The following is a 16,413-nucleotide window of genomic DNA, read 5'->3' on the forward strand; positions in this document are numbered from 1 at the left end:
TAAAAATCAAGGTATTCAACCAAATCTACCATCATGATGAGAAATCATTGTCTCATTTGCCAGTGAAAAGTCAAATTATCTTCTAAAACTATATTTCCCAATGGAAGTAAATGGTTGCTTTTTATTTCTTAATAAAAGGTGGGGATTTTTGCATCAGTTCAAATGTAGTGAGACATGTCAACATGTAACAGCCATCACGGAGAGACTCTCCTGTATCGGCTTTCATGACATACTTTAACAGTGATTTCCGGTTACCGCGCTGGGCAGAAGGTGACAAAAGACAGGCTATCAGTTCATCAGCGGGAGCAGAATCACTTTGCATTGCACAGCTGCCTGTGGACCCTGAGAGGCGACCCAAGTGAAGTTAGGGAGGGATGCAAATTCCACACAGAATCTGAGGCCTGGTTTGCCATCCTGCGAGGTGCTTTTAGTCATTTATTACACAGAAACACACAGGATAGGATCTGTAAAGTCATATGATGCCGTGCGTAGTAGGCGTGACATCACATGATGACTGATGTGTGTGTGTGTGTTTTGGCACGACGTGGGGAGGGTCGAATTCAAACACTTGGCATGGCCTGCGGACAGGCACTGGCATGGCAAACAGTGGCCTGCCCCCAAGAGATAGAGAATGAGAGAATAATAATCAGTGTATTCACTAACCACAATGTGGAGATTACACTAGATGCTGCTCATTCTGTCATCAAACCATTAAGTTTTTGGTGGAAGATTTAGTTAATTTAATCCATTTATTTCTATTTCTATTTCCACGCCCACAGTAACACAGAGAACACACCTTTTTACACTGAAGAATATCTATGCATTTGACAACATCAGTCTAATGTTCATAAACATAAATGTGATACAACGCATGGCATCGAGGGCCTGCATGATGGACATCCATGTGTTGTCTATGCTGAAACCCAATATAGTATAAACAGAACTGTGTGAGGGTCCACTGTTGGAGCTGCTGTCCATTATGGAGCCTGAACTCCTCCAAAGGGCTGCACATACTTGCCGCCTGCGTGATTCATTGGGCCTCATGCAGGAGCATGTTTTTATTCTTATCCTAAATCCCTCATACTTTTTCCATGAGGCTTCTTCATACATGTGTTGCAAGTCCAGTGTGATCATTAACATAAACGATGTCCCCAGAAAATAGATGAATGTGAAAAAGTTCTCCTATAGCTTGTCGACACAAGAGTTAACAGATGCATTATGAGCAACTGCAGTGAGCACCCAAACCACCAGGGGGACCCGTGCCGTGGCGGTTAAAAAAATTATTTGTAACTTTTTTTTTTACATACATAAATATATACAGTATTTATACACTTGTTGATTAATTTCTTTATTGTTTTTATATTGCAATAGAATAATATTGTAATTCACAGAATAATTTTAACTACATTTTCTTACATTTTTTTGTAAAATAATCAAAATTAAAATCTTTATTTACAGTCAGTGGTGTAGACACTTGGTTAAATTACTCATACGAGTACAAATCTTTACCATGAATGGTTGTTGCTTGAGGCCCATTACACCTGTCATCAGTGTGCTTCACTGACACAGCATAACCTGCCGTGCAGCCCAGGTCCCACCCCTCTTTCATGCAAATGCCCCAAACAACCAATAGGAGTCGCTAATGCAGCAAGACGGGCATGATCCCTCTCTGGCTTCCCACCTCAGTGAAAGGAAGTTCTTTCTGTGTTTGACAGCAAACTTTTAGAAAAAAGTGGATTAAAAACTTTGTTTTTGTAAATTTTGCGGCATGGTCAGGAGGGTTGGGGAAATTTCAACGAGCAGATGATTGCTCATAAAATCAGTGTGTTTTTCACCCTGTTTAACTCTTTCAGCGAGAACAAGTCCTGCTTCCCTCTCAGCAGCCTCAGGCCTGGACCCCGCTGCTCTGTGATTGACACATTCTGGCAGAATAAATTAAAACCTCAAGCTATGACAGAGCCCAAAATAGCAGGAGGCTGTCGCTGACCTGCAGTCTCTAGTGCCACATGTCAGCAAGCTTAAAAAACTTGGCAGAACATTCTGCACATAGGAAGCATGTACAGGTGTTTGTGTGTTTCTGGTGTGTGCGTGTGTGTGAGAGAGCATGTCTGTGAGTATTTACATGAGTCAACATGTAATAGTACATGTTGATGCTTTAACTACACCTGCAATGTCAGAGATTAATCCTACAGTTGGTCTTTAACTGAACCAGTGCGCTAATGTTTGCTACTTTATACTAAATCTCATGAAAACCAATTTCAGCTTGTTTAATTACACTGAAACCACTTTGGAATTTGAAGGCAGTGGCAGATGGATCTATTTTTTTAGCCAGCTGTTCTCTGGAGGGTGATGCTGGGGCGGGGGGCTAAGCCCCAAGATGTTTAGTGGCGTAGGACTGCGGGCTGCTTTGCCAAGTCACAGAGCTTCTGGTTCTTGCCAAGCAGGGGGTGGGTGAGAGAAAATGCCATTTAGCTGGCTGGTATTTATAGATATGTGAGGAACTTGTGCTCAGGCTGGGCCGAGGTGCTGACGACGTAAAACGAGAGGACGCTTCCAGAAGTCGAGTGTCAGGGCACACAGATAAAAATACCCGGTGAAAGATGGGGCTGGTCATTAGTGGCGTGGTCCGGCATGTGACATGGCAGCATTTCAGAGGTGATTTATGATTATTACTACAGCTAACCTATACCTCTCCCTTTCCTGCCCCTACCCTCCATCCCAAATTGGTTTGCCAAATGGAATGGCGCATGGGGTTTATTTCAGGGGCCGAGCACGCAGAAGAAAAGTCTGCTGGCATTTTAGACTTTGGCAAAGTGCCACGGTTGGTTTCAGATTTTACCACAATATGGAAAGAAAAACAAAAGTGATATTAAATGAATCTTCTCTGGTAATTAAGATGGCGGTGTCCGAGTCGAATGCACGCTACCTCGCGTTTCTGTCAGCAAGACAAAGTTGCAAGTGCAAGGGTTATTTTTTATGAACACGTGCTAAAATGGTGCTGAATCGCAAGCCATATGATATGACTTAGTACTGGAAGTATCAATCTATCAAATAATTCTGCACAACAATTATGTTAGATGCAGACGCTGTGGTACGGACATGGGGGGGGGGGGATAATGAGCTCATTGCAGGCCGCTGCCTTCCCTAATTGCCGGAGCGAGCTGCCACAGGGAGGAACAAAGGAAACATTTAACACATCGTAAATTCCTGTAATGTCCTGCCGAGGAGCTGCTGCTCCGGTTACACTTACAACTTTTTTTCGCTGACTCTTTATTCGTGTCCAGTGACAGAAAGAGACAAACATAATACAGTAAAGGGCAGTTATAGCTATCTATTAATTAGGCTTTTCTGCCTGTTCTAAGTTTCTTTGTGTGTGGCCTCCTGCAATCACTGCAGTCAGTTTATCCCTTAATTGGTCAAACGGTGAATAGGCTTATAAAATAGCTCTGGAGCGTCAGATGGACAGAGAGTGGTTTTAGTCACAGGTGCTTCGAGCCTTCATGTGGCAGGAAAAGCTGTTTTAATTTCAAATGAAGACATTTAACATTTAATATCTCGACATATGCTCTTACAAAATGATTCCTGGCATTAACATGCAACCCTTTTAGGCATAATTGGAGCAATTTATCATGCAAAGAACATGACTGATGTTTTCCTCTCTTCATTTGAAGTAGTGCACATTGAATATCAAGTCCAGATTTAGGCCTGTGTAGTGTTTCCTCTGTTTCATGGACAGCGAAGCTGTGCAGCTGAGCGCCGTTAATACGCACAAATGCAGCACGTCTCTCCAAGGCTCTGCAGAGAAGTGCTGCAGTGTCTCGCTGAATTCCTTCCCAGTTTTTTGTCCCTCAAGGCAAATGATGGAGCATATGCCTTACTTGGTGAGATGGTGATCAAGTGAGTGTGAGAGCAGTTGAGGGAAGAGACAGAAAGAGGGAGAGAGGTTCTGTCCCACATTGAGCGTCCTCTGAGACTCCTCACTTGTGTGGAAGCATTATACAGCACAGTCTGTGTGTCCCACACTGTGTGTGTGAACACAACACGTACTGCCTGTGTTTTTCACTTTTTTTTTTTTTTTTTTTGAGAAGGGGAGGGGGCAACAAAATTAGTTTACCATCAGCTGTGCTCTGGCTCTCATTCGGTCCCGGCCTCTGTCCAGTATTTCTTCCAGCTCCCTCCACCTAATGGCGGCTCTGGGCGGTTTTACTGCACCACCCAGGGGAGGCTACTGTGGCCAGATCCAGAGCACTTGGCTTTATGTGGATTGAATGTTTTATGGTTATGGACATAATATTTAAGTATAGGAACAGTCTCGCAAGAACCCTCCCCCGCACCACTATCCCCAGCCCTAATAATTACACCAGCGGAGAAAGAGTAAGTGGGAAAAGTTGGTAAACTGTATGGGACATTATCATGACGTGATGTAACTATGTTTTATCTGTTGAAGATATGGGTGGACAGGCAGTCAGGTTTTTACACACTGAGAGCAAACCATAGCAAACAAACCAAAACACTGAACTTTCTTTTTGCTAATAACTGTTTTAATATCAGTTTCAAACTCATACCACTCAAATGTTAGGAGTTTGCAGGGTACACAAAATGCAAATGTGCACAACTACAAAATGTGGTTTTATGAAACATCAGAACAGATGGATTATTGGATAATTGGAGCAGCTTTTTGCTCTCACGTTGGATGTCATGCATTTGTTTTTGTGATGGCAGAGAGTGAAAAAAGAGACCAGATTAAGGCCAGATTAAAAACCTTGAAGTGTTCTCCTGTAAAGTCTGTGTGAGAAAAAGAAAAAGGCAGAGAGGAGGTAAAGAGCAGCCACATTAGCCGGCCACATGGTGGTGTGCGCTGTCATGTTAAAACGGTTAGCCTTTGATGGCTATTGCTGCAGCGGTCAGGGGGCGAATCGCTTGTGATTTTCACCGCTGTGAATTTGATGTGGGTAGTTTAAGTTTGAGCATTAATGTGAACGCATGAGAGAGAGAGAGAAGGAGAGATGTGTAAGAGTACTGCAAAGAAAAAGATGCTGAAGTAAGGTTAAAGAAATTCAGTGTGTTTAAATGTGACCAAATCTCTACAGTGTGCATTATACATTTATAGATTGTCTCCTCAGACACCTCTGATATTATGGCCTGCTATTAAGGAATATCCTTGCATGCAATGCATGTGAACAAGACTGTAAAATGAACTTGTGAATGCTTCACTTGGTACGCTCTGCAGGACTGTTTTGAAATCCTGTACCCATCTGTTCCTGCAGGATATGTGATGTTACAGCCCTCATCCACTCCCACCACCGAGCATTGGGGAGAGGTCTTACAAGAGCAGGAACTGTGAACTGAGTATTTCATAGAAATTCTGGTCCTGTTTTCCAGGGAAAATACTTTTTTTTTTTTTTTTAGCATGTGTGTGTTCATAAACTGAAGAGTATTGCATGCACTGAAACAAAGAAACCTTCTCCAGACCTCATTAATACCTCTGAACTGAACATAAATAGCTGTGATTGCAGCAAACTGGATCAACATATTACCTGCAGTGGTTTCTTCCACTTTTTATCATGCTAATATGGCAGTTTACACTTTAGCTCTTTCGTATATTTTTCTTATACATAGACCTTCTTCCAGAAGAGAGCTGCAGAGCTTAACAGGTGGAATCTTGGAAAAACAGTTCTGGGAAGTAATAATTTATGGTCCTTAGACTGGAAATCTCTCTGAAAGATTTTCACCACACAGTTACCATAAATGCCATATAATTCGGTATGTGTTATGTCAAAGTTTTAATGTCTACATTATCATCGTCAATCAATGTTGAGAATAATAAGCAGTAAAGGAAAACCAATGAATGAGAAGGTGGGTCCAGACCTTTGACTGGTATTGTATATGTGTATATGTGAGTTAATCAGTGATCCTCAAAACTGAATCATGACCAAACAAGGCGATAAGGTGGATTGTTCCTGAATACAGGTCTAGATCTAGTTCTCTAGTCTAAATCCTGTACTTGCTTGTGTTAGTTTGCCAGGATTTTAAAACTCCAGGAGTTTCTGACAGTTTTCACGTTTTAAAATCAGGAGATAAAGACCAAGAGCAGAGCAGAGAAAATAGTCCTGCATCCTTCTTCAAGATATTGATTAAAACTCTCTTACCTGCGACCTCTCCCTATCTTCTAATTTGCTTGTTCAGGTTTGGTCATATTTCCTTTCTGGTCCTGTCTGCCTCACGGTCACTATCTTTTGCCTATACAGTTTAATACTGGCGCAGTCGTGTAGAACTGTAAATAAAATCCTGTGTCACGGGTGTCCAGTGACTAAAAGTTAATCCACACTAGAGGTTCACAGAGACATCGTTATCGGTATCTATCTCTGTAGTCAGATAGATGACAGAAGTGAGAGTGGTTAAATCAGCAGATATTGTATTTGCTAACTTAATATTCCTAATATTTGGCAACGCAGTTGTTGTGCCTTCAAATCATCAAACTGACTTAATATTGCCATTTTTATCATTATAAAGCGCATATCTTCCATCTCTCTGTCTGTCTCTGACTTAACAGTCGGCTTGTTTACAACCAGTCTGACTAGTCTGACAGTTTTCCTTTGAAACTTGTTATAAAAAGCCTAAGTATTCTCATTTAACTATTGCACCAATACAAAGAGTGACCTTTAATCCGATGTGACTTTGCACTTAGCAGCTTAACGTTACTCCTCCCTTACACTAGTCAGGTGTGCAAAGGTCATAAATGGTCTATGGTAGGAAACAGTCTGATAAGTTGGATTCTTTCTTTCCTCATTCTTTCTCAGATTACTGTGATACCAGTCACTGCGAAGGGTGACAAACAAGCCCCATTTTCACAGACGCAACAGGAAGAAGTGACTGGACCGCTCCTACCTGCCTGTGGTAATATATGAACAAATGCAAGAAAGACAACCCAGTAACTAGGATTAGGAGTTGGAAATTTTGTGGAAGCTGCCTGGAATAGAAAATATCGAGCCTAAACACTGGCTGAGCGACTTTGAGTGAATCTGTGAAAGTAAGTTGGCTGTCAGAGACGAGCAGGAAGTCAAATCAACAGCATGGCTGCAAACGCATCAGCGTCCGAGATGGACTGCACCTGCCCCGTGTGCTGCGATATCTTCAAGGATCCGGTTATCTTGTTGTGCGGCCACAGCTTCTGCAAAGACTGTCTGCAGGAGTGGTGGAGACAGAGCAAACTCCACGCATGTCCGGTCTGTAAGGAAATATTTCCAATGGCTCAGCCTCCACGAAATCTGGCATTGAGAAACCTGTCTGACTCCTGGAGGCAAGAGAGGAGTCGGAGAGCTGACTCTGGATCTGAAGAGATCTGCAGTCTGCACAGTGAGAAACTCAAGCTCTTCTGCGAGGATGATCAACAGCTCGTCTGCGTGATTTGTAGAGATGCTCAAAAACATAAGAAACACAACTGCGTGCCCATCAACGAAGCAGCAGAAGCCCATAGGGTGAGCAAGTCTGTATAGTTTCATAAAAACAGCTGAGACAGGTTGTTCATTGGTTGGTAGATTCTACTGTTTACTCTTTATTTCATGTGCATTTATTTGTAGCTCCAGCTCAAAATTGAAGTGATGACCCTAAAAACCAACCTGGGCTCATTTAAAGGAGAAAAACTCAGCTGTGATAAAATGGCCAGCCACATCCAGGTGAGTCACCGACGGTTGTGAAGACCTGTCGTCTGCGTGTCGACTGCTTTGATGGAAAAGGTGTTTCTCCACAGCTTCAGGCTCAGCGGGCGGAGAAGACGATCAAGGAGGAGTTTCAGAAGCTTTACCAGCTCCTGCGAGCGGAGGAGGCTGCCAGGATCGATGCAGTGAGGAAAGAGGCGACGCTCAAGTCTGAAGCGATGAACATCAGGATTGTTAATCTGACTGCTGAGATCTCGTCACTCAGCGACAGAATTGAATCCATAGAGAGGGAGATGAAGGCGGAGGACATCTCTTTTATGCTGGTACTCATTCATATTCTGATCTTTAATATTCAATGTTTAACAATATCAGAGGTAATGATTTGTTTTCTCTTTTTCTGACAGAATGTCAAATCCACAATGAAGCGGTAAGTTGCTTCCTGCTCACCACCTATCAAAGCACAGCTGGACGACAGTCAGCACTGGAAAGTGATGGTAGTTTGGGACTGTCTCATTCAGTGTGTAGGGGCAAGTCCTGGAAGTGTCCCATTAAAAAGTTTAGGGTGCTCTGCTTTGTGCTTCCCTTGATTGAAGGTGGGGAAGTAACCCTGACACAAATTTACAAAAAATTAATCACATTTATCATCAGATATCATCCAGTAGCAGCACGCTTTGTTTCCTGTGAATCTGTTGTGCATATGTATATACGTTGAATAAAACAGAAAAATGGGTTGAATACAATGAAAATCATGAGGATTATAACTTTAAGGTGTTTGCTGCTTTGCACCAAAGAAAAAGTGAATAACTGTGCTGTTGAGAAAAGTTTGACTGGTAATCTGTGGCTGCTTAATATACCTTCAGATCCCAGTGCAACCTGCCAGAACCAGAAACTCCATCAGGATCCCTGATCGACGAGGCCAAACACCTTGGGAACCTGCTGTTCACAGTGTGGATGAAGATGAAGAGTCTAATCCAGTACAGTAAGATATGAAATGTTCCTGCCTCACCATATGCTGACATTCTGATGCATTGGAATGTGCAGCAAATCAGGCTGTAAAAGCTTTACTTTGATAAACATCTCAGTGTCATCTATTCTTTTCTCTGTAGCTCCTGTAACTCTGGACCCCAACACTGGCGACTCACTTTTGATTATGTCAGAACACTTGACCCGTTCAACAAAAGGAGAGAAGTCTCAGCCACTTCCAGACAACCCAGAGAGGCTGCGTGGCGACGACGTTCTGGGCTTTGAAGGCTTCAGCTCTGGAAAACACAGCTGGGATGTGGAGGTGGGGGGTTTCTGGGGTGTTGGTGTGGCTGCTAGGACCAAGAATCCTGTCGATGAAAGGATCTGGGGCATCTACGTGTGCACTTGCCATGTCTGGCTGCATGAAATTGCAAGTGATGACGTTGTATCTGAGGATTCGTTTCCCCAAAAGGTCAGAGTGCAGCTCGATTATGACCAGGGAATACTGTCATTTTTTGACCTCGATAGGCAAACACTCGTACACACCATCAAACACACTTTCACAGAAACGGTCTTTCCCTATTTTCGTGAGAATGCAAAAATCCTTCCAGCTGAACTGTCAGTGAGGGTCTGATGACGTGCTATAACTTGATGCATACATCAACTGTTTTAAAGGCTAATAAACAGACTTTTACAGTTTAGTCATGTAAATATTGTTGATCAGACCAAGATTAAGACAATTTTGCTGTTTTCATAATGTTTCCCGGTTTTGGGGCAGTTTATCTAGAAAGGATAGAAGGTGCTCAGACTGAAATCAAATATCAAGTGAAATGTGTTTTGAGCTCTGGTTGTTTTTCAGCTACATGTCAGCTTTTGCAATGATGGAAGCAGTCAAAGCTCTGTGATTCTAGGCATCTGGTGTGCTATTGTGCAATTACCAATCACGTGCTGAGTCCGGGGCATCTGCAGTTCTGATGACTGTCTGTCAGTGTGGTTGATTTAAAAAAAAAAAAAAAAAAAAATGGCAGCAAGCTGAAAAAAAATCAAATGGACAAAAATGCAGCTCTCATTCAGTGTGAATGTCTTCATCAGGAATCTCCAGTACTCCCAGACAGCCTTAAATGTCTGCCTATATGCATGCACAGCACAGGGATGAGTTAAGAATTCACTGGCCACGGTATAATGTTGTAATAATAACTCACAACCGGCTGTAAACATGCTACAGATTAACTCTGCAGCAGTAGTGCTAGCTCGGTCTCGAAGGTTGCAGCGGCCCCTCGAGAGTCTCCCTTGCAACCGGCCAATCGCGTTTTTGTGATGCCATAGCTTTGCAACTTGGGAAAATCGTCAGCACAAAATGTAAATATGTTTTTCCCGACCACCCCCGTACCTTGCTGCTGCCTGGGAGTGAATGTGAGGTGTGGGCAGGGCTGGGTAGTGTCCTCCTGTGTACAAGCTCCATCACCTGCAGCCCCCTCTCCTCACGGGCGCAGGGTGTGCAGTTCGGCTTCTGCTCGGCTGTCGTGCAACCCTGTCTCCTAATAATTACTGCTGTGTATTACTAAACTGTTTCCATGATCATGACGTGGTGACAGCACAAGTGTGGAAAAAGTATTCAGATCCTTTACTGCTGTTCAGTGAAAGTACTAATACAATACTGAAAATACTCCGCTACAAGTAAATGTCCTGCAATCAAACCCTTACTGTAAATAAAAGTATATATGATCAGCAACATTATCAGAGTATTGAAAGTAAAAGTACTGATTGTGCAATGAACTGGTCCCTGTCAGTGTTTCATTATTATATTTGATGTTACGGCTGCATTCATGTGTATGTTGCATTTCACTGCTGTAGATGTTTAAAGTTGAGCTAATTTTAACTGATTTATATGCTGTTGGGTAGTTTAACCTGCAGCAACGCATCATGTTCTGCAAGATCATCATGTGCTTGTAGCGTCGCTGTCCTGTGAGAACCACGCATCTCTAAAAAGTCAACTTTCTTGAGCTCAGAAAAACGGCCCATTTTCAGCTTTGTGATGATGAATTTTCCAGCTAGTCCAAGAGAGCTTTTAAGCAGTTTATTTAGCTGAAGGGGGAGAAATTCCTCAGCCTAAAGGGACACTTCATCCTTCGGTTTATCAGAAAAATTCAAAGTCACAAACTTCAGAGATACGTGGTTTTCACTGGATGCGAGGGGCATGAAAAAATTGTAATCTGAAAAGCAACTAGTAGCTAAAAGCTGCCAGAGAAATGCAGTGGAGTAAAAAGTCTGATGTTTTCCTCTGAGATGCAGCGGAGAAGCATCAAACTGCATAAACTGGAAATACTCAAACTACAAGTCAGATGCATTTTAAAAGACAGTAAAAGTACTTAGCTACATTCCACCGCTGCAGACGAAGTGCAGGACTCTAACACCAGAATCCAGGGGTTGCAGCCACTCTGCTGTCAGTGGTGAGGCCCAGTGATGTTAATGAAGTTTCCCTCAAAAAGGATTTGCTGTTGCAAATTAATTCATTACATAAACTAATGAACTACATCTCTGTAATATCTGCTACTGGTGCGTTCTGACATTGTTGGTGGAGGACGTGGCTCAGCAGGGAACAATGCTGAAGGGAATACATGGTTTTGTCATGCCAGCATGGATGACACAAGTTAAAGGATACACAGAAGTAGACTTTGGCACATAATTTGGAGAACAGTGAGATGGTCAAAATACCTGATATTGTATAAATGGTTGTACAAATTAATACGTTTTCCAATTCAGGCTATTTCTTTACTTTATTTGTACAGGACAAAGTGTCAAACATTACAGCAGTCACATGAACATGTTGTGGCAAACTGAGGGTTAAAAAGGTAATTGGTAAAACAGTGTGAAAACAAAACAGCAGCTCTGTTAGGAGTGGCGGCCGGCTTTAACGGGGCCGCACAACGAGGCTCGGAGCGGACTGATGAGTTGGCGTGGGGGGGACCGGGAGCCGAGATGCGGGCGGCTCTACAAGCCGCACAGAGAGCGAGGATACAATAAGAAATGCAGCCAGTATTAGAAGTCAATGTTACAAAACAACTGCAGCAGCAATGAAACAGACCTACCTCAGGTGGAAAAAACCACCGCGATCAGCTGATCCAACGCAGAGGATGAGTGCGATCACCTGCCGCCAGCCCAACGCACCCGCTGACACACAACGCTAATAAACAAGCTACGGCGCCAGTGATTGGACAGACAGGAGGGGGTCGATGCTTACCGTTCAACCAGATTTGATGTATAAAAATCCAGCCGACGCCGAAAACAGCCCAGTATCCCACACCGCAACCTCGCGCCAGCTGAGCCACACCACTGCACTGATTTTTAGTGATGTGGGACATTTACGTACCTGCGCATATATACCCCAAGCACCGCCTACTAATCAAGGCAGCAGAGAGAGAGAGAGAGCGCAGAGGACGGAGCCAGCGCAACAGTCATCCTGCTACAACGTAAAGACAGAATAAATGACGTAAACACTGCAGTCATTGGAAAGCTTCACTGAGATGTGCGCAATTTTGTTTCTAACATTCAGACTAAGCGTGTGGCTGCAGCAGATAACGACTCAGCGCGCATGACAGGACGGAACTGCAGAGAGAAAACAAGAAGAAAGTCAAACTCCTCCCTTTGAACTGAAAAAAAACAAACAAACAGGAAGAAGTCGGTGGAAGCCCGGGGCTGAAAGCTGCTCGTGGTGAAGTGTTTGGAAACACAAATAAAGAAAAGAATCCAGTAAGCAGGTCGTTTGTTTATCTAACTGTGAATTTGTGAGTGTTTGTTGAAACATTTGGAGCTGAAAGAGCTGAAACGGAGCGCTGGCTGCCTAAATCAGACTGAATCTGCGAAAGTGAAAGTAAGTTAGCTGTCAGACACCAGCAGTCAAATCAACAGCATGGCTGCAAACGCATCAGCGTCAGAGATGGACTGCACCTGCCCCGTGTGCTGCGATATCTTCAAGGATCCGGTTATCTTGTTGTGCGGCCACAGCTTCTGTAAAGACTGTCTGCAGGAGTGGTGGAGACAGAGCGAACTCCACGCATGTCCGGTCTGTAAGGAAATATTTCCAATGGCTCAGCCTCCACGAAATCTGGCATTGAGAAACCTGTCTGACTCCTGGAGGCAAGAGAGGAGTCGGAGAGCTGACTCTGGATCTGAAGAGATCTGCAGTCTGCACAGTGAGAAACTCAAGCTCTTCTGCGAGGATGATCAACAGCTCGTCTGCGTGATTTGTAGAGATGCTCAAAAACATAAGAAACACAACTGCGTGCCCATCAACGAAGCAGCAGAAGTCCATAGGGTGAGCAAGTCTGTATAGTTTCATAAAAACAGCTGAGACAGGTTGTTCATTGGTTGGTAGATTCTACTGTTTACTCTTTATGTAATGCATGTGTACTTATTTGTAGCTCCGGCTCAAAATTGAAGTGATCACACTAAAAAGCAAACTGGGCTCATTTAAAGGAGAAAAACTCAGCTGTGATAAAATGGCCAGCCACATCCAGGTGAGTCACCGACGGTTGTGAAGACCTGTCGTCTGCGTGTCGGCTGCTTTGATGGAAAAGGTGTTTCTCCACAGCTTCAGGCTCAGCGGGCGGAGAAGACGATCAAGGAGGAGTTTCAGAAGCTTTACCAGCTCCTGCGAGCGGAGGAGGCTGCCAGGATCGATGCAGTGAGGAAAGAGGCGACGCTCAAGTCTGAAGCGATGAACATCAGGATTGTTAATCTGACTGCTGAGATCTCGTCACTCAGCGACAGAATTGAAACCATAGAGAGGGAGATGAAGGCGGAGGACATCTCTTTTATGCTGGTACTCATTCATATTCTGATCTTTAATATTCAATGTTTAACAATATCAGAGGTAATGATTTGTTTTCTCTTTTTCTGACAGAATGTCAAATCCACAATGAAGCGGTAAGTTGCTTCCTGCTCACCACCTATCAAAGCACAGCTGGACGACAGTCAGCACTGGAAAGTGATGGTAGTTTGGGACTATCTCATTCAGTGTGTGGGGGCAAGTCCTGGAAGTGTCCCATTAAAAAGTTTAGGGTGCTCTGCTTTGTGCTTCCCTTGATTGAAGGTGGGGAAGTAACCCTGACACAAATTTACAAAAAATTAATCACATTTATCATCAGATATCATCCAGTAGCAGCACGCTTTGTTTCCCGTGAATCTGTTGTGCATATGTATATACGTGCATATGCATGAGCCATGAATAAAACAGAAAAAATGGGTTGAATACAATGAAAATTATGAGGATTATAACTTTAAGGTGTTTGCTGCTTTGCACCAAAGAAAAAGTGAATAACTGTGCTGTTGAGAAAAGTTTGACTGGTAATCTGTGGCTGCTTAATATACCTTCAGATCCCAGTGCAACCTGCAAAAACCAGAAACTCCATCAGGATCCCTGATCGACGAGGCCAAACACCTTGGGAACCTGCTGTTCACAGTGTGGATGAAGATGAAGAGTCTAATCCAGTACAGTAAGATATGAAATGTTCCTGCCTCGCCATATGCTGACATTCTGATGCAGTGGAATGTGCAGCAAATCAGGCTGTAAAAGCTTTACTTTGATAAACATCTCAGTGTCATCTATTCTTTTCTCTGTAGCTCCTGTAACTCTGGACCCCAACACTGGCGACTCACTTTTGATTATGTCAGAACACTTGACCCGTTCAACAAAAGGAGAGAAGTCTCAGCCACTTCCAGACAACCCAGAGAGGCTGCGTGGCGACGACGTTCTGGGCTCTGAAGGCTTCAGCTCTGGAAAACACAGCTGGGATGTGGAGGTGGGGGGTTTCTGGGGTGTTGGTGTGGCTGCTAGGACCAATAATCCAGTCAATGAAAGGATCTGGGGCCTATACATGTGCGTTTGCTCGAATATCCTTCGTGAGCTTACGCCACAGGATTCTGTAAAAGTTGTATCTAAGGATTCGTTTCCCCAAAAGGTCAGAGTGCAGCTCGATTATGACCAGGGAATACTGTCATTTTTTGACCTTGATAGGCAAACACTCGTACACACCATCAAACACACTTTCACAGAAACGGTCTTTCCCTATTTTCGCGAGAATGCAAAAATCCTTCCAGCTGAACTGTCAGTGAGGAAGAGACAACCAGATAAACATTTTGCTTTGCAGCAGGGGGCGAGGCCTCGTTTACTTACTTGGATGAACCAATGACATGTAAACCTGAGTGCTGTCCGTCACTGTGCGGGCTTTCCCTGGTTTCTTTATGGTTCAGTCCAGATCCATGTTTGCTGTGGCTCTGCACAAGTTTCTAAAATTTGAAAAAAATACAATGGTACAAAGCACAATAGTAAATCTTTGGAGTATCTGTTTGACATAACTGAACGTCAATCATTGTGTGTTTTAAATGATTTGCAAAGATAAGGCCAAATATGTGCACAGTCTCTGTTGAACATTTTTTTTATTTTAACTGTTGTGATTTAATTTCAGGCTTTTAGAGTTTAATCATGTAAAAAATAATAATATGATATAAATGAAAATGACTGAACCTGTATGTACTTCAATATCAGTTAAAATGTATATCAAGTCAAATATATCCTAAGAAGTAAATAAAGCTGTCTGGCGCTAACATCTCGTGTGCTGTCATGCAACGATCAATCATGCATTAGGTCCAGGGTGTCTGCAGTGGTATGGATCTTCAACTGAGTCTCTGTCAATGTGCCTGACACACAAAAACTGTAAGCAAGCTAAAAACAAACCAAAATGCAGCCCTCAGTAAGTCTGAATGTCTTCATTAGGAATTCCCAGTATTCCCATAATGCCCCTGTGTGGCTGACACGTTTGCCTACATGCACGCATAGCACAGGGATGAATCATTATGAGGCAATTCCTAACGTCTCCAGTGTGCTGCCATCTTTCTCTCCGTGTTAGCCGCTGACACACTCACACGCATGAGTCCGAGTCCCCGCACTGATACTGAATCTCAGCGGTATTACAGCTGGAATGCCTGCTATGTTTTTTCAACTAATGAAAGAATGAAGGAAAACAAACAGAGGGGCCAAATTAAAAGAGGAAAAAGGACGAGGGAGAAGAGAACACACTGAGGGAGGAAGGGGCGTACAGGCATCTTTTAGTCAGTTTGTATTCCTCTGCATGTTTTACATGACCAGTCCAGTTTTCTCAGGGCTAATGAAGGTTGGAGATCACAGATTGACTGACGACATCTGCTCAGATGTGGCCATGAGGGGATCCCCCACCCCTACCCCGATTACCCAAGATAAATTTCAAACTTTCTGCAACGTATGTCTGTCTGTCATTAGAGGAAGCTAGAAGAGAAAGAGTGTCGGCTTTAGTGATTACTCATCCGTGAATTTAATTAGGCAAAGTGTACTTTCCAGGTTTGACAGTTAGCTGTTTTCATACCTCCATCCAAGATCTAATTCAAGAATGTCGGGTAATTTGGCTGCTTGGCAGAAATGTGTCATTTTCTAAGTAGGCATTTTTACAGGGTTCATAGCTTTCAAGTTAAAATTGATCCCTGAGCATGAACACTTTAATGCCGCTGAGCAATGATCTGTCAGATTTAGCATTCTGGAATAGAAACTCTCGTCAAAATCTGTTTTATTTTGTGCTTTTCTCCCTACAAATCATCATTCTCCCTGTATAAACATTACTTTAGCTCAAAGGAATGACGGCAAACCAGCGTATCCAAGTTTTTTTTTTTCCTCTGAAAATCCCCTTTGAACGATCAATCATTCGACGTTGACCAGAGAGCAACGAGGAGCCGCTGAGTGGGATACGTCAGATGTTTTTTT

At 43.2% G+C, this 16,413-nt stretch overlaps 1 protein-coding gene across 1 annotated transcript; it reads left to right on the top strand.

The window, feature by feature from the left end:
• The first annotated feature begins 6,855 nt into the window (after window positions 1-6,855).
• Window positions 6,856-15,221, top strand: LOC121622411. Its single transcript, XM_041959371.1, has 12 exons — window positions 6,856-7,478; window positions 7,581-7,676; window positions 7,751-7,981; window positions 8,063-8,085; window positions 8,519-8,637; window positions 8,765-9,243; window positions 12,502-12,936; window positions 13,043-13,138; window positions 13,213-13,443; window positions 13,525-13,547; window positions 13,998-14,116; window positions 14,244-15,221. The coding sequence occupies exons 1-12, from the start codon at window positions 7,074-7,076 to the stop codon at window positions 14,810-14,812; spliced, it is 2,826 nt and encodes a 941-aa protein (XP_041815305.1). The 5' UTR covers window positions 6,856-7,073; the 3' UTR covers window positions 14,813-15,221.
• Window positions 15,222-16,413: the final 1,192 nt, after the last annotated feature.

This window comes from Chelmon rostratus, chromosome 18 (assembly GCF_017976325.1).
Source record: "Chelmon rostratus isolate fCheRos1 chromosome 18, fCheRos1.pri, whole genome shotgun sequence".
Lineage (NCBI taxonomy): Eukaryota > Metazoa > Chordata > Actinopteri > Chaetodontiformes > Chaetodontidae > Chelmon > Chelmon rostratus.